The sequence below is a fragment of the Engraulis encrasicolus genome, chromosome 4 (genome assembly GCF_034702125.1).
Source record: "Engraulis encrasicolus isolate BLACKSEA-1 chromosome 4, IST_EnEncr_1.0, whole genome shotgun sequence".
In the NCBI taxonomy this organism is placed as follows: Eukaryota; Metazoa; Chordata; class Actinopteri; order Clupeiformes; family Engraulidae; genus Engraulis; species Engraulis encrasicolus.
In genome coordinates, this window is record NC_085860.1 from 40,603,836 (window position 1) to 40,628,852 (window position 25,017).

The following is a 25,017-nucleotide window of genomic DNA, read 5'->3' on the forward strand; positions in this document are numbered from 1 at the left end:
GCCTTTTATGATTTTTATAAGTGGCCTCTCCCTCCTGAAAAAATGTGTGTGTGAATGTGTGTGTGTGTGTGCGTGCTCGCGCATGAGAATGTCTGGTGAAAGCACATTTCTCTCTGTGTCTGTGTGCACGAGAGTCTGTGTGTGTGCCCAAGTGTGTGTTTGTGTATGTGTGTGTACTGAATGAGTGTGTTTGGCCATTTTAAATCGTTGTGATGTGGGTGACTCCTTGTGCCAGTCTTTCACTTTTTTTCATTCTTCCTTTGTTTTGTTTCTTTCTCCTTTTCTGTTTTTTCTCTGTTCCATGACTGACAGAGGGCATTTTTGGTAAACCATCTCACTTTTATATACTTATATACCTTCCACCTAGGCCAACCTCTGCAACCCCCCTCCTCACAAACCCCTCCATCATGACAGCCCCTCTCAGCCCAGTCCATTCCTCCCTCCACTGCCCTTTTCACCTTTTCTGTTGCTGTGAACTTAGGTCAAAGGTTATCTTCGGACCTCTTGCTGGTCATGATAAAAACACACTTGTGAGTCATCCTGCGCTGAATGCTAGTGGCACAGATAGAACCAAACAAGTCTTTCATCTCTCAACCCTTCTCTCTTTCTCTCTCCACTCTGTTTCAACTCTCTATCTCTTGCTCTCTTTCTCCTCGCTCTCTCCGGTCTTGTGCTGTCAATTACCATGTACTTAAGTAGAAACTAGTTCATAACTCGTCTGTGTTATGTGGACTGATGCCTCCTCCAGAGTTGCATGCCTAGCAGACATACCCCATTTTGGCTTCCGGGCCACCGTACTTCCTGTAATGTGCAAGACGGGTGTAGACTAGCACATACAGAAAGCACACTGGCTAGTCTTTTACATATGACAGTGGAAACAGGCTGAACTGCTGCCGAGCCCGACTCCCATGTTGTAAAGCATGATGAAACCCATTCTATGCTTTTATTGTATTATTTGCACCGCATGACATCCATCAATCGGGGTCTATGGTGCTGTTACTTGACAGATTTTTCTCCCCAGTTTTACCCCATCAAAACAAACTGATGTGAATTATGTGGCTATGAAGGCCTCTGGGCTGTTGTTGACTGAAGGGATTTGGTAACCTTCAAGTGGACACTTGACGCATCCGTCAGACTAACTACATGTGGTAGAGCTTTGTTTAGTGACCCAACACCAATTGCCACGGCCAAAACAACAGTAGATGCTCGTCTTGACACCACAGCTCCTCTTAAACGTTTTTTGTTTTGTTTTTGTTGTTGTTATTATTCTTCTGAAAGTACAGCAATCCCATCACCTCCCCCGTGATCCGCCCCTTCCTCTCCTCCCCCCTTCCCCACCCCAACTCAGCTCCCAGTCATCAGTCGGACCACTGACCTTCGCTCCGCTCCGCTCCACTCTTCCCGTGCTTGTCCTCATCGCTCAGCTCATGTAATCCAACTAGCCTGAACCATTTCGAGTCACCATAGACAGATAGGGCCAGTAGGGGTCACGTCAGGTCATGGGGGTCGGCCCAAGGCAACAACACTTTCCTCCTCCTCCTCCTCCTCCTCTTCCTCTTCCTCCTCATCCTCTTCCTCCTGGGCCTCCACCTGGAGCCAATCAGGTAGGTCCTAGCTCTTAAACGAACATGCTCTTGGAGAGGCGCTACATCGCCAACAAGATACCGGAGCTCATATCTGAGCCACTCCCACCACACACCCCAATTTCCTTACGGGGAACAAGTCCAGGGTTCCACTACGCTGGATGGAGAGAGAAAAAACGCAAGAGAATTCTTCACTGTCCTTTTCCAGAATCCCACTATTTTTTTAACAAGATTACTGATGTGTGTGTGTGTGTGTGTATGTGTAGGCGTGTGTGTGTACGTGTTGTTTTTGTGTATGAGTCAAGGTCTGACGCCATCTTGGCTGTCGCTGTCTGAGCATGTTGAAATGCACCAGTCCCATCTGACATACCTGTATGTTGACCTGTTAACCCCCCCTTGTTACCCCCAAGGCATTTCTGTAACGTAACCGAACACCTGTTTCCTGTGTTAAACTGTTAACTGTCGTTGCCAGCTAACAGTTTTACCCCCGTTGTGATCTGTTTTGCGTTGGATGTTTGTTTTGAGTTTATGTTGTGCTCTGATACTAGTGCTTGTGGCTTGTTGTTATCCCCAGTTAAAAACCCATTTGTCCAAATGTTTTTTGTTTTGTGGAATAACTTTACTACCATGTCTGTATGGTTGTGGTGAAGCATGACATTTTTAGAGAAAATGATGCTTGCCTTGAGTAAAGGCTTTGTCAAGTGTGTATGTGTATGTTTAAATGTATAATATGTACTTTATTTGTGTATGTATATTTGTTCTTGTTTGTGTTTGTCCTGTGTTCTTGTAGTTTGTGTATATTTGTGTGTGTTCTGTAAGCATTCTATAAACATATCTAGATATAACAGATATACCTATATCTTTATGTGCCCATACTTGTCTTAGTTTGTGTTTGTGTTTGCGTCCCCCTGTTTTGTCTGTATATCTGTTTGTCTTTGTGTTTTGGATTGTTTGTACGTATACTGTGTGCGTGTGTGTGTGTGTGTGTGTGTGCGCGTGTGTGTGTGTGTGTGTGTGTGTGTGTGTGTGTGTGTACACAGTATATATGTGTACAGTATATATGTGTGTGTGTGTGTGTGTATTGTTGGTCGTACTTTTTAACTCCTCTTGTGCCTCCTGCTGTTTCAGTGGAGAATGGCGAGCACTGTGACTTCACCGTCCTCAGGAACATGTTGATAAGGTGAGCCTCAGTCTCCTCAGGTGAACTCTGAACTGTCTTGTCTAGTAGACAGGAACAAACAGGCAGCAATCACAGTCTGACAGAGATATCCCAAAGGGCATCTGAACAGGCTTTTCGGGATCTTGTGAAATATTGGTTTTGAAGTTCTGTGTTCCTGTAAGGCTTGCGTGTTATTCAGGTTGTTGTTATGATTCAATTCAAATTATTCAGCTTGATTTGCCTGTGTTGTGAGAGATCATTTCATCAGCTATCGTTAGCCCTCACATGTATGAAGGCCGCAAGCATTTGGTTTTTTTTTTCAGAGAATTGAAGCACAGTACTCAGCAGTTAACAGTTTCTAAGAGAATTTGTGAGTCCCTGTGTAATGTTTGTTTTTAGGAGAGTAGCTTTGGCCTATGTGGTTAAGTGGAGCATAGTGGAGAGTAGCAGGTTCACCCCCATTAATTAAAACACTGACGTTGTATATCGATGGCACTGTCCTAAACTAATCCACTGCTGATGTGGTGCCCTTGACATGTAATTCCATGCCGCTGCAGGGGAACTGTCCCTCAACCTAATTCACTCGTAGTCGCTCTGGATAAAAGAGGACAAAAAAGCAGCGCCCTGAATAAATGACCTGTAAAGTAATGTCCTAAGTCACCCCACATAAAAGGGACGCAGACAACGGGCTGTAGGGCTGAAAGATCTTGGGCATGGTGCCTGAAATGAGGAGAGGGAGAATAGGCTATTATTTTATCTATATTAAAGGGGTATGCCACTATTTTGAGGCTTAATACAGTTAAAATCGTTGGCTGGGGTTTATAAAGGTGGTAAAGTGTCTTATTTTTCATGTTAAGCGTTGTCTACAATGCTACACGGATCCATTGACTTTCACTAGCTTAGCGACATGCTCCCTCTTTTGACTTGTCTTAAAGCAAGACAACGGCTTACATGAAAAATAAGACACTTTACCACCTTTATAAACACTGGCATACCCCTTTAAGTATTAACTATCCTGCCTTGACTCACAACTTAACTGCCATTCCATTCTTTATCCATAGGCTGGTTCTATATATGATCTCTGTCCTCCTTTCGCAGCAAGTTGCTACGATTGTTGAGATGCTTGTGATTTGTGTCTTGTCAGGACTCACATGCAGGACCTGAAGGATGTGACCAATAACGTCCACTACGAGAACTACCGCAGCAAGAAGCTGGCGGCGCTCACGTGTAACGGCGTCGACACGACCAAGTCCAAGGGCCAACTCACAAAGTAATCCTCTTCCTCATAACTTGACTGTTGAACAGTCGTCATGTTCTACACACACTATGTCGGAAGACTGTTCTCTTGTTCAACACATAGCTCGCTACCTTACCCTGTTTCTTGCATAGTTTTGCATAGGGAACTCTTTAGAGGACAAGTCAGCTTAGAGTACCTTGGCCCATTTTTCAGTAAAAAGAAAACCTACCAAATTTTGTTAACTTTTTTGTTCAATAATAGCCGCTGACTCTTGCATCTCTCTCTCTCTCCCTCTCTCTCTCTCTCTCTCTATCTATCTCTCTCTCTATCTCTCTCCCTCCCAGGAGTCCCCTGGCCCAGATGGAGGAGGAGAGGCGAGAGCATGTGATGAAGATGAAGAAGATGGAGACGGAGATGGAGCAGGTGTTTGAAATGAAGGTCAAAGAGAAGAAACAGAAGCTGAAGGACTCTGAGGCAGAGGTGTGTTTTCGTGTGTGTGTGTGTGTGTGTGTGTGTGTGTGTGTGTGTGTGTGTGTGTGCGTGCGTGCGTGCGTGCGTGCGTGCGTGCGTGCGTGCGTGCGTGCGTGCGTGCGTGCGTGCGTGCGTGCGTGCGTGCGTGCGTGCGTGCGTGCGTGCGTGCGTGCGTGCGTGCTGAGAAAAACTAGTTTTAAGGCGTGTTGTGTGTATGTATAAAGTTGTGGTGCGCACATCCAAGATGCAGGTGCAGGATAAAAAAAGTCAAAACTATGAATAAAAAGATGAATGTCCGCACACTGCTCCTGTTGCTGTTTTATTTCAAGTGAACGCTTTCGAGCTTATCGCTCTTTATCAGACTTGATGAAGAGTGATTAGCTCAAAAGCGTTCACTTGAAATAAAATAAAAAACAACGGGAGCAGTGTGTGCGGACATTCATCTTTTTATTCATATGTACATACAGTGGAAATAAGGTCACATAAATGCCTGGTACAGTATAAAGCCAGATCTGAGAGATGCACTGTGAAACTCTGGCTCCCCCTACGGGCCAGGATGAAAATGTACACTGCCATGTGGCATCAAGCGACAGACCAGTGTCAAACAAACCCCTTCAATGAGTGTTATACTTTATACGTTATAGTGCAATCATGTAGCAGGCCTTGAGCTACCTATACAAGTCTCTCTCCAGAGAAATTAGAATATATGAGAATGCTCACTCCCACACTCTGCACTCTTCACTTTTCAAAATGCTAATGTATATGGATGTGGCCTCATAAATACAGCATGCTGACTCAGTATATAAAAATCTAGGCACAATTTAAAAAATATATATACTCAAATGAGTTATTTTTAACACTAGCTTTGAGTTTAATATAAATAGTCAGGGGTGAAAAATATACAAGAACATTTCTTTAGGCAGCTCCATTGACTGCAGCTAGTTGGCGATCACGCGCTACTTCAGTCACTCAACATTCTCATATATTCCAGTTCCTCTGCTCCCTCTTGTGGAGCTACAGCGTCACTCAAAGGACAACATTCACCCCCCCCCCAAAGTCCATACAAGATTCACAGTCTTACAATATCATTAGCACAGCACATTCAAAAATAGAAATATATTTTGATTACATGCTATCTTTATGTAGACATATCAAATAAAATAAAAAAACACATGGGTAGTTTTACTGATGCAAATGTGAGAAACTCATACAATTGCCACTGTGATTCTTTACAATACATGTAAAGCAAGATAGAAATTATCTTGTCTGAAAGTTCAAATCTACAGACAGATTTTTTTTTACATAACATTACATTATATTACGTTACACTTTTAGCCAAAGGGACTTACAGGGTATTTGGTACAGTCCCTGCAGCAATGTGGAATTAGGTGCCTTGCTTGAGGGCACAGGTGGGATTCGAACCTGCAACCCTCAGAACTTAAGACCACCCCCCTTAGGCCACGACTGCCCCATTTATTTTCCATTACAGCCCTGTAATGTCTCATTTAACCATTTGAACATAAATCTAACCCATATGATCAAATTTAAATTTGCTTTAGGGAAGGCACTGAAAAACAGTGGTTACATGTCTAACCACGTTTGTATGAGTTTCATATGGCCACCAGAAGCGGTGTTGGCAGTGGAATTGAAATAGAGCTGCTTTGTATAACATTTTGAATTGAATAGTCAGTAGAAAAGAAATAGTCCTGCCACTCAGTGCAGAACAAATTGAATCGTTTCTTTTCTGCATTTTCACTTTGGTTTTATGGTCTCCCTGACTGGTCTGCCTTGCCTTGCCTTGCCGTGCGTGTGCGTGTGCGTGCGTGCGTGCGTGTGTGTAGATATGCTATACAAAATTCACTCATGTCATAGTGTAGAAGTCTGTGTGTTTTGCTCCGTTTCTTCAATGATTGAAAATATCTCAAACTTCTCATCATCTGGCCTGGTCTTCCCCTTGTGGCAGCTGGAGCGTCGTCATGAGCAGATGAAGAAGAACCTGGAGGCGCAGTACAAGGAGCTGGAGGAGAAGAGGCGCCAGTTCGAGGAGGAGAAGAACAACTGGGAGACCCAGCAGCGCATCCTGGAGCAGCAGAAACTAGACGCCTCCAAGTCAGTGAATACTCTCAATACCGTCACCGCGTTCTTCTCTCTCTCTCTCTCTCTCTCTCTCTCTCTCTCTCTCTCTCTCTCTCTCGTTCTCTCTCTCTTTCTCTCTCTCTCTCTCTCTCTCTCTCTCTCTCTCTCTCTCTCTCTGTATATTCACGAGTGGTTCAAATTCCCAGAAAGCTCCCATTCTTTGGAACAATCAGCCTGACCACATCCAGAATGCCCCTTCACTGGCCATGTTTAAGCAACACCTTAAGACATGGATGCTAGTTCCACAAGCACTTTCACTTACATGCATTCACACACACACTCACACTTTCCAACACAATACTCTGTGAAGCGTCCTTGGGTGTTTTGAAGCGTCCTTGGGTGTTTTGAAAGGCGCTATATAAAACGAAAGTATTATTATTATTATTAAATGCCCCCTCTAAAATGGGAAAGCCAGATGAGGTGATTTGTGGAGGACAAAATAGTGGTCTTTTAGCCATAATTACTGCAGTTTTTCTTGATCAGTAACCCCTCAGTGCAGAGCCAATGTTATAACTTTACTGTCACCAAAGTTGGAATGGCTATGTCTTAATCTGTTGCTTAAGGCTCTCGGTAATGTAATAGCAATGTTGTTATGATGTACAAGTAGTTGAGTATTTTCAGCAAATGGTGAATAGGCCTGCTGGCGACCCCATCTGCAGTAAGAGGCTAACACTGAAAGAAACCCCAAAGCATTGCTGCACTGACAAGTTAGGCTTCAGCCTGTATTTTATCTTGGTACAGTTCAGCATTCTTTAGAGATCTTTATAATGGGAGTCAATGGGTTTGGAAGAGAATGTGACTGTGCATGACTGTGTGTGCGTGACTGCATGCGTGTCTGATTACTCTGCAATTGGGAGCGAAGTGTGCAATGCTGCTGGGCAACTTTTTTTTGGCACCTAGTCAGCAATATATCCGTATGTGTCTTTTTCTTGACACCTTAAATCATCTGCTTGAGTAGGCAAATAAGTTGGTATTGGCAATGAGCCAGGGCAACCATTTATTTGAACCGAGAATGACATTTGCATTGCTACCCTTTGATGTGTCGTTGTTACCCAATCTTATGTTTACCTACGTTAAATTACCGAATCATTTGGGTACTGTTAATAAGTTGTAATGGTTTGTTTGCTATCCTCCTGCTGACATTAATTTGCCTTTTACTCTATTCATCTACAGGACCATGGACAAAAACAAGAAGAAAGGGAAGATCTTCTAAGGAAGACGAGGCCAAGCTTTCACTCTGATCACCCTTCTTCAGACCCGCGTTTTGCTTTTTGTTTCTTGTTGATGCTCACAGTATGATATAGGACCATCATACACACACACACACACAGAGAAACGCATGAACACACACACACACACACACACACACACACACACACACACACACACACACACACACACACATACACACACACACAGTTCATTAACATTTGCTCCATGTACGTGGACATTCCATGTTAACATTCCTTCATTGTGTATATAATTTAACCTCCTGAGTTGTTTTTATTTTATTTTTAATCTTTACATTGGCCTTATACAGTGTCAGAGCAGCTTAAACAGTACACACACACACTCACACACACACACACGCAAGGAAACCTAGTTCTCTCAAGGCCTGCCGGTATGTCTTTGGGGGTGGTTGTTGTATGCAAGTTTAGCGAGAGCATCACCGGACGTGACAAGGAGGTGAAGTTGATCCTCTGCTCCTCAAGCTGCTGTTTCCTCTGCCTGAAACTTCTTATGATGATGTAACGTCTCTTCTTTCGCCTCCCCGATCACAACGCACCCCACCCACACCCACCTACAGCCCCCCACCCCCAACCCGGGGGAAACCAGGAACTGTTAGCCTAACTGCTCATAGGTACCATAGCTGTCACGGGTCTGACAAACTGTTGGGTCCACCAAAAGCGTGCACACACACAGACACACACGCACACGGACACACACACAATACACAAACACGCACACAAGACACACACACACACACACACACACACACACACACACACACACACACACACACACACACACACACACACACACACACACACACAAAGATGATTATTATGGGGAAGTTGTCTTTCAAGAGGGAATATAATAAACAAAACAAAAGTGCTAAAGGAATGCAGAGGAATGGGATAAATAAAAGAAAGTAAAGAGTTTTGAGTTGCCGGGATTTCCACTGTGGACATGGTGTGGTAGGCGTGTAATGTATGTGGAGTGGTACATAGCAAGTGATGGACATTTTATAGTGGTGGCTTTTTATTTCAGGATTGGCTCCTGTTCTCCCGCACCATTCACATGTGTGGGTTGGGAGTGTGTATGTGGGAGGGGGAGGGACATAATATTTGTGTGCGTGTGTGTGTGTGCTAAGAAATGAACTCAACTGTACATTACAGATGCTCGGGAGGTGTTCTAGATTATTGCCTGTACTTACTTCCTTGCCTATTTTCATTTAGATTTTTTTTATTTTTTTGCTTTTCCTCCAGTTTTTACGTTGCCATTTTACTTTTTTTTTTGTTCAGAAGACACTGTCCAAAAGCCTTCCCTTTTTCACACTTGCGCTGGATGTGTAACTTTAGTCTCCCTGTTAGATGGTTGTTATGCAAAAAGCATGAGTAAACAATAACGGATGATGTTTTTTTAATGACTGCAGTAAATCTAGTAATAACAATGAAGAAAGATCAGTCACCCATCTTCCTTCTTTACCATTTAAAAAGAAAACCGTACGGTTTGGTCCGCTGTGTCCCTTGTTTACTTTCTTAATTTTTTTTGTGTGTGTTATTATTATTATTTTATTGTGAAGTGATGGATCTCATGTTAAAAGCCCTTGTTCATGTCCTCGCCTCCTTGCCCTTCAGTGCAATGTAATGACTTCCGTAGGTTGGGAGAGCGGAGTGTGTGGAGGGCGTCTTGCCTCTCCGTGCATGACCTAGCTAAACCTCTCCACACCACCCAACCACATCGCGTCTCACCTCACCTAGCGTCACATCCGACCTCCAACCTCTCTGCAGCCTCCACGCAAATAAGTTGAATTTAAAGTTTGTTTTGTTTTTAAGAAGCCTGTTAAATCTTCCTCACGTAGTACGTAAGACTTATGTTTGCACAACCAATGTTTGCACAGTTTGTCACATGTTCTCTTTAGCACCACAATCCACTGGCTGGTTGTACTGTACTGTAAAAGGCTACTTTGCTGTCTGTCAGATGGCACTATGCATGTGTAAGTAATTTAATGTCTTAAAACCAAGTCTGCAAAAATCACACACAAGTCTAGTACAGTTATACACAGTAGAATATTTTTATTGGGTGATTTTTTGTTGTTGTTGTGATGGAAGGCTGCGTTGGGTTGCATTGTGAGGGGGAAAGTCAAAGGTGAAGGCTTGGAGTCAAAGGTTGTGACTTGTTGCCAGGCAACAAGGGAGGTAGGGGCCTTTCACATATAGGGCACCATTTAATTAACCACTTCGAGAACAGAGCCAGGAATCCTGTTTTAATGCTAAACCTGATCATGACTTTAGCTATTGTTTTTTTGTTTTGTTTCTTATTATTTTTATATATATTATATATGTAAACGGTTTTCAACTTTTCATCTTTTTTTGTCTTCATTTTATGATAATGTTCTGTATACCTAACTGTATATTAATTATATTAAAGATGGGAAGGTGATGCCATAACCATGTCTGTATTTTTATTTTATCGTTGAAGTGCTATCTGTAGATGCCAGCGAAATCCCACCCTGCTCAAAGGCTTTGAGACCCTGGTTCAGAAATAAAAATCGTGTCATAGTTTTCTTCCATCAATAGATGATCCCTATGATTGTAATTACATGGCTACTTCTGTTGACAGGTTTGTGTGTAGTGAGAGGGGTCCCAGGTATAGAGTAGCCTGGTCCTGACCATCCCATAATACTACCATTTCATTCCGTATTTATGGTCTGGCATTTGTTTGCTCTGAAGCGATTGTAGGAAGCAGGAAGTTTGCACTCAGTTATGGTTTGAAATTATTGGCCACCTCTCACCCAATCGCTGGCAGTTACTCAACAACAACATAGCGCAGACCAATGGCTCTGTCGCAGATGTGTACGTCATTGTCACGAGGGTTCTCCCCCTTTCGCCCCCACGTGGGGGGCGTATTCGCTTATTGGCTGTTTTCTAGGGGGGGGGATGGGGCGCTGCGATGAAAATTCTACTGCTCCAGGCACGCCACAGAGAAGCACGGCCAGACTACAGTAGTGGAGCCAATCCTTTGGCGGAAGTACGTAGGATGGCTTGCGAGGCTAGGTATAGAGTGCTGCATACAATATTTTCTCAATGAGGAACCATGCAATTTGTTATTGCAACTTGCATGTTTAATCGACTTGCCATAGAGAACACATTTGTATGTTACAGAGCCAGTGATAACCTGGGGCAGAGCAAATCACAGTACATAACTTATATGTTATAACATTGTACATAATATACTGTAAGTATTAGCTTAAAATGACCAGGATCAAAACGGCCAGCAATTTTAAAAGAATGTATTGAAAAACAGAACACTTTTAAGGAAATGTAGTATATCATCAAGTATGGTAGCATTAATTGAATGTTTGATTGACGTTTACAAATCAGTGCAGGTCTACAGTATGTTTTAATCTGCATGCCTTTCTGGTCACAGGCTTGATGCTTCCTCTATCACCTGTCCCGGTTAAGGTATTTCATATAGGCAGGCTGCTTTAGGCCTAGGTTGGTATTTGATTGTCCTGCGATTCCACCAAGGCTACTGCCCGTCCTGACACTGGTCAGGCTGCTACCTGCCCGTGCACCTGTGAAGCTGCTGCTGGCATTCCCACCTGTTAGGCTGCTACCTGCCCGTGCACCTGTGAAGCTGCTGCTTGCATTCACACCTGTTGGGTTACTACCCGCCCGGGCACCTGTGAAGCTGCTGCCTGCATTCATACCGGTTAGGCTGCCACCCGCCCGGGCACTTGTGAAGCTGCTGCTGGCATTACCACCTGTTAGGCTGCTACCTGACACACTCCTTCGGCTTTTGAGGAGCTCATTGGCTCTCCTCTCAAACTCTTCTTTTTCATTTTGCTTGTTCAGTCTCTCTAACTCCCTTTCCATGGCAAATGTGTCCACTTCTTCCAGGTTTGTGGGTACAGTATTCTTTAGCAGTGCTTGAGGCTTTTTAACATCTTGATGTCCCCACTTCTTGGCTGTGGTAGTCTCATTATTCATTCGTCTCTCTAACTCCCTTTCCATGGCAAATGTGTCCACCTTGTCCATATGTGAGAGTGGAGTGGTCTTTTTCTGTGTTTGGGTCTTTGTCGTGGAATGACACTCTTCATCAGACCAGGGATCAAAGATGTCACTTGCTGGTGCCTTGCCATATGTAGGCCTATTTTTCTCAACCTGCATGCTGTGCATACTGCCTTGTTTCATGGATGTGGTGGCCGTCTTAGTATCTCCCCCAACCATTGATGCCTTCTGGGTGGTTGAAGCCATGGATGTTTTTTTGTTGCTGGAGCTGGAGTTCAGCTCTTTGTCAAGCTGCTCAAGTTCTAAATCGAACAGGTCATCGTCAGTCAAAGCCTTGACTGGTTTTTTGACAGTTGTGCTTCCTTTAATGGGCACATGTGTGTGTTTAACAGGCACTGCTGATTTCAGAATGCTTGAGGCCACAACAGGTTTCTTGACACTTGTGTTTTGTTTAATGGACACCGCTGCTTTCTGAGTGTTTGAGGCCACAACAGGTTTTTTGTGGCTGGAGTTACCTGTGAGCTCTTTGTCAAACTGCTGGAGTTCTAATTCAACCAGCTCCTCATCAGTCAAAGCCTTGACTGGTTTCTCAATGGCACCTGTGTTTCCTTTCACAGGACCACTGCTCACATTAGTGTGCTGCTGCACAGGTACAGGTGCTTTCTGAATGTGTGGTGCTCCCACAGGCTTGCTCCGGCTAGTGATGGCAGTGTTCACAGGTGGCACACGAGGCACTTTTGATTTAGATGCGGTTTGGGGATTGGGGTCCTCATCGCTGTCCCAAGGAGAGCTCTCGTCTTCCTCCTGACAAGTGGCACTTTCTTGTTTGGCTGCACTGCCCTCCACTGGCACATGAGACACATTCGCTGGCTCTCGTGTTGGTGAAGTTACTGTTTGAGCTTTCCGGGTCACAGCAGTCTTCTTGGTGCTATTAGGACTAGCCTGCTTCTCATCGCTGCCATCAGAACAGTTTTCATCTTTCTCCTTTGCAGGTCCACGTTTTTTAGCTTTTTTAGCTGTGCTTTTCATAGGTGGCACACAAGGCGCATCCACTGACTCTTGGGGTGGTGAAGTCGCCGTTTCCAGTTTTTGGGCCACAACAGTCCTGTTACCACTAGGACTAGGCCACTCCTCATGGCTATTATCCTGAGAGTCTTCATCCTCCTCCTGAGCACTTTGTTCTTTAGCTGTACTTTTCACAGGTGGCATACGAGTCACATCTGGCTTCTGCTGTACAGTTGTCTTCTTTGGCTTGCGGGTCACAGCAGTCTTGGTGCCACTAGAAATAGGCTGCACCTCATCACTGTCATCAGGAGAGTCTTCATCTTCCTCCTGAGCAGGTGCACGTTTGTTAGCTTTCTTAGTTGTGCTTTTCACAGGTGGCGCACGAGACACATCAGCTGGCTTCTCAGTTAAAGTTGCCTTTCTTGGCTTGCGGACCACAGCCGTGTTGATGGCACTAGCGCTGATGGTAGTGACCTCTGGCCGCTGCTCTTTGCCTTCTTCTTTCCATGAATCCTCATAGTAACTGTCATCAGAGTCATAGGCAACATCACAGTTGTTACGTTGAGCGGCCTCATCCCTCTTTTTCTTGCTTTCTTGCTTTTCTCTTTGCATCTTCATCGCCCTCATCTCTCTCTTGGCCCTCTCAAAGTTCTGTTTCTCTTTCCGGGCCTCATACTCCCTGGCCTCATTGGTCCTCTGAAGCACTTCCACTTCCTGCTTCAGATCCCTCATCTCCCTTTCCAGTCTCTTCCTCTCTGTCTCATGCTCCCAGGCCATTTTCCCCTCGTTCCTCTGAAGCTGTTCTACCTTCTGCTTCAAGACCTTCTTCTGTCTTTCCAGACGTTTTTTCTCAGTCTCAATAAGTAGCCTCTCTGCTTCAATTTCCCTTTGATGCGACTCAGCAATTTGACATTGATGATCTCTCTCAAGAGCTTTTCTGGCGGCCTCCTCTTTTTGTGCAACCTCAATCTCACGCTTTGTCATCTCCTTGAGTTTGTTTTCCTGACTCTTTGCCTCCTCAGTCTCAATATGTATTCTCTCTGCTTCAATTTCCCTTTGATGTAACTGAGCCATTTCACACTGGCGTTCTTCCTCAAGAGCTTTTCTTGCGGCCTCCTCTTTTTGCTTGACCTCAATCTCACGCTGTTTCATCTCCTCTAGTTTCTTTTCCTGCATCTTTGCCTCCCTTTCCATCTCTTTCCTAGACTCCTCTTTTTCTCTTTCCTGTTTTTCATTCTCAACTCTTTTCCGTTCCTCCTCAAGAGCTTTCTCTCTCTCGGCCTCCCATCTCTCCTGCTCCTTTGTCTTTGCCACAAGGTCCTTCATATCCCTCCTACAGTCCTCCATTAATTTCAAGCTGTCTTCCAGGGCCTTCATTCTGGCTTTTAGCTCCTGCTGCTCTCTTGCAGCCAGCTCTTCTCTCAGTCGGGCCTCAGTGTCACTGGGCTTCACTTCCACCCTCGGTTGAGGGCTCCACGCCTGCTTTTGCGCTGGCCTCATCTGCTGCATCCTCATCCACCTCAATTCCTCCTCCTCTCTTTCCCAGCGCCTCAGTTTTGCTTGATCTGTATAAAAGAGTCAATTCAATTTCAATTCCAATTTATTATAGTGTGGTATCACCATAGTATAGACCAGGGGTGTCAAACTCAGGCCCGGGGACCAAATCTGGCCCGCGGAGTCATTTTATTCGGCCCGCGAGATAATTTCAAATGTGTATTACAGTTGGCCCTCATACTACATTAATGTATAGTGTACCAAGACTTGAACATGAAATTTGGTGTCTAAAAGAATTATGAGCGTGCCCAGGCCAATGACACAGCTCACACTCATCTGCAGCACAATATGTGCCAGTGTGTCTGAATTAAACTATAAGTAATAAGCGCGTGCCTGCACGATTTTAGTCCGTTTATTAAAAATAAATCTTGAGATCGGCCCCCGACTTCGTTGCATACTCCAATTTTGCCCCTCAGTCAATTTGAGTTTGACACCCCTGGTATAGACTATAGAGCTTGAAAGTGACGTCACTTCCACCGATTTCATGGGACCTCAACAGCGTTTTTAGCCGAAAATGTTAGCATGTAATCCAATGGCGGTATTAAAATTATATTTCGATCCCCTTTGAATTGTGCCACAAGCTCCACATATGTAGTTTCTGATATTTTTGTATAATTTTTCGTACGAAACACCAAACGATTTAGAAAGGAGTGTTTCTTCACATTTTTCATGCAGACGGCCTCGGAACAAAATATTGATACTTCTGCATGAATAATCTAGCCTCTTGAACAGCATATTTGTAGCCCAGCGCATATTTACTGAAATCGGAAGATATTTAGGCCTACTCTCTACCATGTTGTTAGATGGTCAGCTTAGGTCCTGTGAAATGCGGAACTATGGGGCGGGACTTTCAAGCTCTATGGTCTCAGAACACTTTACAAATGCATGATTATGAATAATATTACATAAAATATTGATTAAAAGATAAGCTTAATAGTAAACAAAAATTACATTACAAGTAGAAAATAAATGATCAAAGTCAAAAATCAAAGGTGGTTAAAATATCAGGTTGAAAATAAAAAATATAATGAAATGGTGAAGTAATTAATAAGTGCAATGTAATAAAGGAACAACATAATCTAATCAAGTAGGCTATTCAATAATTGGCTAACTACAATTAGAAAACAAGAATGTTTTCAGCCTGGCTTTAAAATGTACACAGAGCCAGCAAGATACCTAACTAGCATGACTGGCCACATAAAATTACATAATTAAATGTGCTTACCATCAAGAGTCATGGCCCAGCTAATGTGACCCAGGCTACTGAACTCAGGCCCTGCCCTTCGCTCCTGCTCAATGACCATCCTCTTGAAGGAGCTCAGCTTCAACTCCACCTCAGCTAATATGATGGAGTGCAACTGTAACAGAACAAATGGTGTGGTTTATTACACTAGATTTGACTGAAATAACTCCAGATAACATGCCTATTAAACAGGTATCAGAAGGTGTTATACATGTAGCTATGTGCTTTAAAGATGCTGGGAAATAAAATAACATAGGGCCTACAAAAACGTATTACTAACTCGTCCAACATTGACCTGATAGAAATTATATCAAGTACTAGTGGGGGCCTATTTTCCTTACCTCCTGCATTTTCGCCTCCATTATCGCCTCTGTTCTGGCGCGCTCTTGGAAAACAAGTTTTACAAGGCGCATCCACGAATTCTCCTGCAGCTCCATGCCGACTCAGTCAGCAAAAGCTGTCGCAGGTGACTCAATTTTATTCGAAAATCGAAATGAAAGGCATGGAAATGAAAAGTAATATGACTAGTCAGTTAAAACAAGTTTGTAGTCTTGTGAGAATCGTCGACTGTAACGCATTGCATCAAAGTATCCGACAAGTCTACATTGAAACTTTGAACGTTCCAGTATTTTTAACATTACACAATGCGTCATAGAACTCTATTGTGCCGTCATTGCTGTCGGGCGGAAAAACTGACATGAGCGTTCCACGAGAAATTAGAATTATGAGGGCCTGTGCCAATGACGCTATTATTAATTGGTCAGTGGCGCGTGCTGACTTTCAAGATCGGATTGCACTGATAAAGCATTAATCGAAGCCACAGATCATTAGTACTAATGCTAATAAAAGTTTTAAAATAAAATGCAGTGCTTGACTGATAAAGGATTTCTGGGGGTTCTCAGTGATGAACAGCAATTGCAAAGTCATAATGATTACCTTGTGTGAAATTGTAAATAGGCCTATGTTGGTTTATTTTAGTCAGACAGCTTCTTCCTCAGGCGGTTTTTCTAGCTTTATATAAAACCCTATTTGAACCTCACCTCAACTAGGCCTACTGCAACATGATATGGGGCAACAGTTATACTGTTATAAGGGCCGTGGGCACAGGGAGACAGGGGCCCCAACATTGAGTTTTAATTATGTACAGTAGCATCTTCTTGCCCCTCATCACAACACGAATGTTTGTGAAAGAAGAACCCTTGTAAAGCTGGTGAGATGTCAATAAGGCCCAGAGGCCGGATGTGGCCCGCCAGAGGGTTTGATCCAGATTTTCTGCATGAGTGCAGTGTTTCTGTGTTTTCATGTCCAAACTGCAGTAATACTGTACAAATAGACGTACTTTAGGTTGGCATACCGTGCGGATATTTGTCACAACTTGCACATGCATATATTAGGCAGAATGTTAAATCATTCCATAGTGCTGTATGTAAAAATATATTCACGCATCTGTCCAAAAATAAAACATTATTTGTGAGTGAAATGCATTTGATTGGAAATCCATTAGCCTCTGTGAATAAATATGTAGTGACCATTGATCCTTGTAATCAGTGATTAGACAAAGAGAGAACTGAAAATATTAAACGATATGATATGATATGATATGATATGATATGATATGATAGACAATATTTTGCAATTACTGTACTTCACTGGTCCGGCCCACATGAGATCAAATACAGTAGGCCCCTGAACCAAAATGAGTTTGACATCCCTGGCCTATATCATTGCCATGTACAGTGCTTTATTTAGCCTATCCATTATGTGTATATTTGTGTATCCAGGTATGTCCACTATGTGGCACACAACTCAAACCAGTATCCCAGGCCGTGACTGACAGGTGGTTGATGAGAGGCAAGATGAAAGGCAGAAGGCATGTGTGCAGCCAGCAGGAGAGATGAGTACAAACTGCCAGAAGCCATATGTGTCATCGCATCAGCGTGACAGCAAGCGTCGCTCCAGCTTCTCCACCACTCCATAAATCAGCCGTTCAGTCTCTGTATGTATGTACACAGTCACTCACGCTAGCTAGGTAGGTAATAATTACATCATTAGTGCATTGCTTGTGTTGCTTAGGTGTTTGAAATCATGTGTTTTAATATGAAAGGCAGATCAAGTCAAGTCAAGTCAAGTCAAGTTTATTGTCAATTTCTTTACATGCACTGGTCATACAAAGAATTTGAAATTGCGTTTCAGATGTTGGGGTTGCAGAATTGATGACACAAAAATAAAAAGATGCAAGACATTAGTACTCTTTATTGAACCACCACTATACAGTAGGCCTATATATATATAGTCATTGTTAATACACATTTCAATCAACATCAAGAAGGTTCACATTATAGCCAGAGATCATAGAAGAAGAATGTCAAATATCTGCCTCTTCCACACGCCACAAACTTAGAGGATTAATTTGAAACAGTGAAAAAAATCATTTTCCCTGTATCAAAATGTAGGAGTGGTCCCATTTGTGTGCATAAATGTTCTGCCTCCCCATAGAGCAACCTCCTAGAAGAAAGGAGGCGCTCACCTATGGCACCAAATCAACTTGAAGTGGCCCTGACTCTATCATTTTAAAAATGACCTGTATAACTCTCAACTATGGTACCTGACCAGCTACAGTATAACGTATAACCATGAAATCTCCCCTGACAAAAAGAAAGCAGAGGGTGAACACATTTTGACGTCAAACCCCTCTATAGCCTACCGCAGTGTGCCCTTATACCAAAGCTGCCCTGGAGCAGTATCCCACATCAAAAGACAACCAACCCAAGACATGGCACCATGCAGGGGCGGAGCTACAGGTAGGGGCAAGCAGGGGCCTCCCATATTGGTGTTGGGGGCCCTATTATGATCTTGCCAGGCTGCATGGGGGCCCAAGGGTACCGGGACGAGTTTTTAAGTGGTGGTGCATTTTTTTCCTTTTCTTTCTTTTCTTTTTTTTTCTTTATTTCTTTATTTGTTGACAATGTTATTGCTGCTGCACTCCACTCATTTGTCTGCAGTAAATATTGAGAAAGCCTAATTTAGGGTGACCAATAGTGGGGATGCAAATTCCCCACTGCATCCCCCTTTCCGGCACCTATGTGGGGGCCCTGTCAGTGTTTCGCCCTGGGAACCATGTCGTAAATAATACTAAACAAGGCAACAGTGACAGGCGCTTCATAATCATGGAGCCCAGCACTTCAAACCAACAAGGCTTTTTCTTCACCCCATTTACTTACGTACCTACCAACAAGTACGGTATGCGGTTAATGGCTGCATAGAAGCCAACCTAGGGTAGTAAGCAAATTAAAATAGTTTTTCATGCGTGGCCAGCCTAGCAGGTTTAGAGTCACAGTATTAAGTATCACAGTTTGTATAGCCTGTACCACAATATTTAGTTTAGAAGTTCCTCTTCCCTAGAAGAGAACTAGAGGCTCAGGTTCCTGACTGCCTGCAAAGCTGATTCCTCCCCCCGCACTGACACAATTCAACTAAAACTCAACCTACCGGTACTCATCCGATCCATGCACTCTAATGCCTGACTTTTGTATCATGGCTAAGGGCAAAATTCAAGTTCATACTATTACTGCGAAAATCAAAAAGAAACAGTGAACAGAAATCAGTGTTTCAGTGCTTTCTGAATATTCATTCGTTGATCAGGTTTTCTTGCCTCACACCTGCATTACCGAAGGCTTGTGCACCAGAACTTTCATGAACCAAGTTCATACTGCATATGGAGAAGCAGAGAACTTGTGGGAGGTGTTTATCAAAGTGCAAGTGGAAGTCACTGATGTTAATCTTCTGCATTTTTAACAGCTCCTTACAGTCATTGTGGCTGACTACCGCATCTACGTATACATTTAAAAAAAAAAAAAACAATGGAGAGGGGAGGAAATTTGATTGGCAGGCAGCCATAAAACCACGTTCACAAGTTCACATATCCTCAGCGAAATGAAAAACGTTACTCTTACAAAAATCTCTCCAGGCCAAAGTCACTTAAATCTGCCAACATCATTGTCCCCCGTATCCTGAAAGGATTTTTTCCTGTCCCAAGCCCTATGCAAATGAGACAACGATGAGACATGCACTGGCCTTTTAAAAAGAGGCCAAAAGAGAGCTCTTGTTACACACTCACACAGGGCCTCAGGGCTGAGATCCTCAGTGCTTGAACAGAGCTGACATTGCAGAAGTACGGGAAAACCTTCCCGGTGAACGTGTGAGTGAAGGTGTGCAGCTGGCCACCTGTCTCCACGTCGTAGAAGCTCACTCGTCCCCCGTCCCAGTCCAGGTGAACTCTGACCTTCCGAGGCCTCTCGCTCAGCGTGAGGTACGTAAGGAGTTCTGTCGACGTACCCTTGCCGTATTTACCGTCCGAGCAGCCGATACATAGGGCGAACTTAGAGTGGTGCTCCCTGTTCATGTACTCGGACTCTGAGACCACCCCCAGGGCCCAGCTGGAGCAGTCCCCAACCTCCACGTCCCAGGTGTGTGTCCCAGACGTGAAGCCCGTGGAGCCCAGGACGCTGGTGTAGCTGTCAAGGCTGCCAGGGCTGTCTGGAAGCCGCTGGATCTCTGGGCTGAGTTGGAGGCTGGTCAGGTCGTCGGAGAGGGCGAGACATGGGTGTGCTGTGTTTGGGTCCAGTGTCACAGGTGCTGAAAAAATTTAAAAAAAACACGGAAAAAGTTACATGGGGCTGCAACATGATCTCACAGAATCTTGTGAAATCAGCACGTATCATTGTGACACAAAATCTGTGTCAGTTTCACATATTTTGCCAAAATTCCTTGATGGGTCTCTATATTCTTTATTTCTCTATATTCCCACAGCTCTATGTTCCTATAGCCTTAAGTTCCAACTTATGTTCTCTCATTATGTTCCCTCATTATGTTTTCTAATTTCAAAGATGTTTTTTCTCAAAAACATTTCCTACTGACAAGTTATGGTAAGGGATTGTGTTCATCTGGGCACAGTCTATACTACTGGCAGCACTACAAGAATTCTGTAACCAAGTGGAAAAGGTATTCCTCAAAAAAAATTTTTACTGTCATGCTACTGTCTGGAGCACACAGATGTCCAAACTTGGCTTCTGACTGGTCGAGCCTCATGATAACCTGGCTGCATATTCAAACTGCCAATCGCGTCCCTGTGACAGGTTAGGTTTAGGGATGGTTTTGGTCATTTGAAGCTATCAGAAGCCATCTATGTGCTCTCGACAGCAGGGAAAGCATCGGAATCTTGATGCAATTTCGGATGTTGGTTTGCGTGAGAAATTGGATGCAATTCCTTCCAGATCAGGCTTGGTAGCCACCCTTCACCAATTGCTTTTGTTGCCCCTTCTATCCCTCAATTGCCCATAATTTGCTAAAGTGCTTTGACTCACTGTACTCAATGATGTTACGCATCTTCTCCCAGACTCTGAACTTCAGATTGCTCAGGTGACCTGCCACGTCAATCAGCTGTCCTGAAACCATCTTGGGATCTGACAATGTTAGCTGGGCTCTGCAATGAGTTACAGTAAGACACAGTTTAGGGGAATCACGTTTTTTTAGCCACAACAAATGACAAGTGACATGTATCTATTCATGTATCTATTCATGTCTCTCTTACCTTCGTACAGTAGAAGTATTTTTCTGGGGGGAAAAAAGAAGAAAATGCTACATTAAGTGGCATTCATTGGTGGAAGCAACATGGATTTTAAGAATCACAAACTCACAAAGACCATACCAAAGATGTTCTTAGTTCTATAGACCCTCTCTGACCATACCTCTAGAAATGGAACATCAGCCATGGCCATGTCTCTTTCAATGGCGTCAGCTGTGTCGAGAAGATAGGATATCTCCTGTATCTTCTTCATCATCTTGTAGCTCTTCTGCTCCTCTTCCTCCCTGAGCGCAGTGAGCCGGGCCCTCTTCTCCTCCTCCAGGAAGTGATAGAGGCCCTCAAACTCCCTCTCTAGCTGCACTTCTGTGTGCCTCATCTGGATCTGAAAGGAGAGAGGTTTTTGTCACTCAGAAATGTGTTGACAGAAGCACTGGCCTGGGGCCCATCTGCACAAAATGGCTACAGGGTCCTCTCAGTGAGGGTTGGTGTGATATTTTAAGAGTTATATTTTGTTCACTTAGGTTGCACTGAAGTGAAAGGACAATTGCACTGCAATGATCTGCTCTTCCACATTTAGTTTGCTTAGTTAGGGTGCTTCTTGCAGCCAGTGGGGGGTGGCAAAGTGATGTGCCTATCAACCTGTTACAGGTGATGAACCCCTGAAATGATTTTAAAAACATTACTTGTACTACTTATTAGTAAAAATACATAGCTTAGGCCGATATACGGAAACCATTAATGTCACATTGCTGAGTAAACAGTTTTGGAGTGCCCACCTTCAGCTGCTTCACTCTCTGGTTCAGCGTGTGCTGTGTTTCTTCATATGTGGTCAGATTCTCTCTCAGTGGCTTCATCCATGTCCTGAGTTCTTCCTGAGATGAGACATGGTCACATCGTGAACATTTGGACAACAATAATGGGTAACACTATTTTGAAGGTGTCTATAGACTAAGGTTGACATGTACCCTCCATAGTGACATGTGACATGACAAATATCAGAAAAATGAATGACACGTTATTGAAGTTTATGTAATTTGGGTTTTGTTTTGTTTTGTTTTGTTTTGTTTTGTTTTGCTTTTTGAATATCCTGACATTCAAACAATGTTAACTTGGCTTTCCAAAAACCGAATGATGCATAATGACAACAATCGTGAACATCAATAAAGTGTCATTAATGTTCCTGACATGGGCCATGTCATTCCTAGTTACAAGGCACCCTTATGTAGGCTCCTTCAAATAAAATGTTAACCAATAATCATTGTACTGTGGTAACTATGTATTGTGTGACCTACTTGTTGTGAGCTATGCCTGCTTTGAGAGGTGAACAGTTGGACCACATCTCCTTGGAACGCATTCATTCCTATTAGGTTAAATTTAATAAGCTTACCCTCTGAGGCATTTTGTGCTGTGGTATGTGTAATCATGGCTACATTGTTAGGTCTCTCCCTGAGGATAGTTTCACATATTATGGAGGTTACATTACATTACATTGCACTTAGCTGACGCTTTCAATTTATTCAAAGCGACTTACAGTTATTATTTTTCAGGGTATTGGTTACAGTCCAAGGAGCAATGTGGGGTTAGGTGCCTTGCTCAAGGGCACTTTAGCCATGGATGGAGATGTAGGGAGAGGTCAGGGGGGATTCAAACCTGCAACCCCTAGATTGAAAGACCAATTCTCTAACCACTAGGCCCGGCTGCCCCCGGTTATTCTTTGTACTGAATTGTACTGTGGATTGTGGTAAAAGTTGTAAAATAAACAAATTGACCAAAAAGTTCCCTGACATCACTAATGGAGGAATGAAGAACAATACAAATATGGACAACCCAATTTCCATTGATCTAATCGCCATACTATTCATTTGAAAGGAGGCTACATGAAAATGACACGTGTAATTCATCCTTCATGTTGCTATGATTTTGAATGCATATTTTGCACTCTAACCTACTCCGTTTAAAAACCCACAACAACAATGCACCTCTACCTTCAGATCCCGTGCTGCCTCCTGTATGGGACAAAGTGTGTGGTCCAGGTGTCTGCTCGACTCTCGGCACACCGCACACACCAGCTGCCTGTCCTCCACGCAGAAGAACTGCAGCCTCTCCCCGTGTAGGACACACAGGGCATCCGCCTCCGTGTTGGCCCTCTGGTTCCTCTCCTGCAGATAGTCCTCGCACAGGTTCTTCAGCACCAGGTTGCGGGGCAGCTGCTCCATGGAGCACTTCTCCATGCAGACGGGGCACTTGCGGGCGTCCCTCTCCCTCTCCCTCCAGGCGTGGTGCAGGCAGGCCCGGCAGAAGCTGTGGGAGCACAGGAGGAACACGGGGTCCTGGAAGATGTCCTGGCATACAGGGCAGCTCAAGTTCCTCTCCAGAATGGAAGGCTGCTGCAGCTCCATTGTCCCACACCAAATAGACTAAACACTACAGTTGCAACAACAGTCCTTATGGGTTTCTTATTGTTTCAAAGTGGAGGGTTGTTAAGGTTTTTTCGTCCACATCCTTCTTCCTAATTCATTCATTCTTTTTCCTTGAGGGTCTGTCTTTTCCCGCTCACTACTCCTATTAAGCCTACTACCAGTGTAGATGGCCCCCCTTTGGAATTTATGGTTTAGCGTAACAGGCAAGTATATTCAGGTAGACTGTCAGTCGTCTAAATGTCATCAGTAGTGAGCTGGTTCAGCTTTTGAAAAGCTGCTGCTGCTGGCGGCTGGTGCCTCTAACCTGGAAGTGGGAGGAGTTTTCTGTAGAATTGCAGCGTGGAATTGGCCTTTACCTGTTGTTGTGTGCTGTTGTCTGGAATTTGCATAGAACAGACAGCTGGACCCTTTGCGTGCGAGAAACTGTGTCAATAACAAGGTGTTTGCACGTGTGAGCAATGCCACAAATGACTGGTTGTGTGGTATGTATCTACCTGTTAAGAGGAAGTGAGTTTTGTCTGCATTTGGACTTTGACTCAGACTCTACGACTCAGACCTTTTTTTACCACCGAAATTGATTTATTGCCACAGACGTTCATACGGTAAAATTCTAAAGATGGGATGTGTAAATGTGTAAAACCGTTTTTTTGTTTTGTTTTGTTTTGTTTGTTTTTTTTAAAACCATTGCGAGATTACAGTAGGCTATGTGTGCTGTGCCTTGGGCAGTGGCATGCTCAGATGGGGACAGGTGCTGAAGGGGGGTGTTGGGGGCATGTGAAACTTATAGCTGCCTTACTAGGCTATAGAAGCTATATTATATTGGAGCATTATTGTAACATGCATTTTTAGATCATCATGTCAACATATCCACAGTAAATTGTAACAAAAACTTTCAAAAAAGGACTTTCAAAAAGGGCACTTTTTGTCCAACGGGGTAAAGGAGCAGGTGTTTTAACACCACCTCGTCCCTATCTGTGCATGCCTACGGCCTTGGGGTTAAGGTTACGGTTGAGATTGAGTTTGAGATTGTGTATTTGTGTATTTGTTGTGTAAGTAGGCCCTATACAAAGTTACATACTGTTTCTGTACATGTTGATACAATGATACAATAAATATCATTTCACCTAAAATTGCTGATCCCAATGTGTGTGTGTGTGTGTGTGTGTGTGTGTGTGTGTGTGTGTGTGTGTGTGTGTGTGTGTGTGTGTGTGTGTGTGTGTGTGTGTGTGTGTGTGTGTGTGTGTGTGTCCCTGTGTGTGTGTGTGTGTGTGTGTGTGTGTGTGTGTGTGTGTGTGTGTGTGTGTGTGTGTGTGTGCGTGCGTGTGCGTGTGCGTGTGTGTGTGTGTGTGTGTCAGACAGAGAGAGTTAGCACGCATGTGTGATTTTTT

The 25,017-nt window shown here is 43.8% G+C and overlaps 3 protein-coding genes across 4 annotated transcripts in view; 1 reads left to right on the plus strand and 2 right to left on the minus strand.

Moving 5' to 3' along the window:
- Positions 1 to 10,260, plus strand: part of LOC134447780 (septin-7-like) — a 41,904-nt gene extending 31,644 nt beyond the window's left edge. For both annotated transcript variants that reach the window (XM_063197424.1, XM_063197425.1), the window contains exons 9-13: positions 2,712 to 2,763; positions 3,887 to 4,012; positions 4,324 to 4,459; positions 6,414 to 6,559; positions 7,760 to 10,260. In XM_063197424.1, the coding sequence (XP_063053494.1) occupies positions 2,712 to 2,763; positions 3,887 to 4,012; positions 4,324 to 4,459; positions 6,414 to 6,559; positions 7,760 to 7,799 (500 nt within the window). In that variant the 3' untranslated portion in view covers positions 7,800 to 10,260. The remainder of the gene's footprint in view (positions 1 to 2,711; positions 2,764 to 3,886; positions 4,013 to 4,323; positions 4,460 to 6,413; positions 6,560 to 7,759) is intronic.
- Positions 10,261 to 11,086: 826 nt separating this feature from the next.
- LOC134446896 (axoneme-associated protein mst101(2)-like) lies at positions 11,087 to 16,180 on the minus strand. Its single transcript, XM_063196187.1, has 3 exons — positions 15,967 to 16,180; positions 15,608 to 15,740; positions 11,087 to 14,393 (listed from the first exon to the last, which is right to left on the minus strand). The coding sequence occupies exons 1-3, from the start codon at positions 16,060 to 16,062 to the stop codon at positions 11,257 to 11,259; spliced, it is 3,366 nt and encodes a 1,121-aa protein (XP_063052257.1). The 5' UTR covers positions 16,063 to 16,180; the 3' UTR covers positions 11,087 to 11,256.
- A 3,550-nt stretch (positions 16,181 to 19,730) lies between these two features.
- On the minus strand, positions 19,731 to 23,608 carry LOC134448090 (E3 ubiquitin-protein ligase TRIM35-like). The gene is made up of 6 exons (XM_063197848.1): positions 23,195 to 23,608; positions 21,986 to 22,081; positions 21,373 to 21,591; positions 21,216 to 21,238; positions 20,989 to 21,107; positions 19,731 to 20,260 (listed from the first exon to the last, which is right to left on the minus strand). Exons 1-6 carry the CDS (start codon positions 23,606 to 23,608, stop codon positions 19,731 to 19,733), a joined length of 1,401 nt encoding a protein of 466 aa, XP_063053918.1.
- Between the last annotated feature and the right edge of the window lie 1,409 nt (positions 23,609 to 25,017).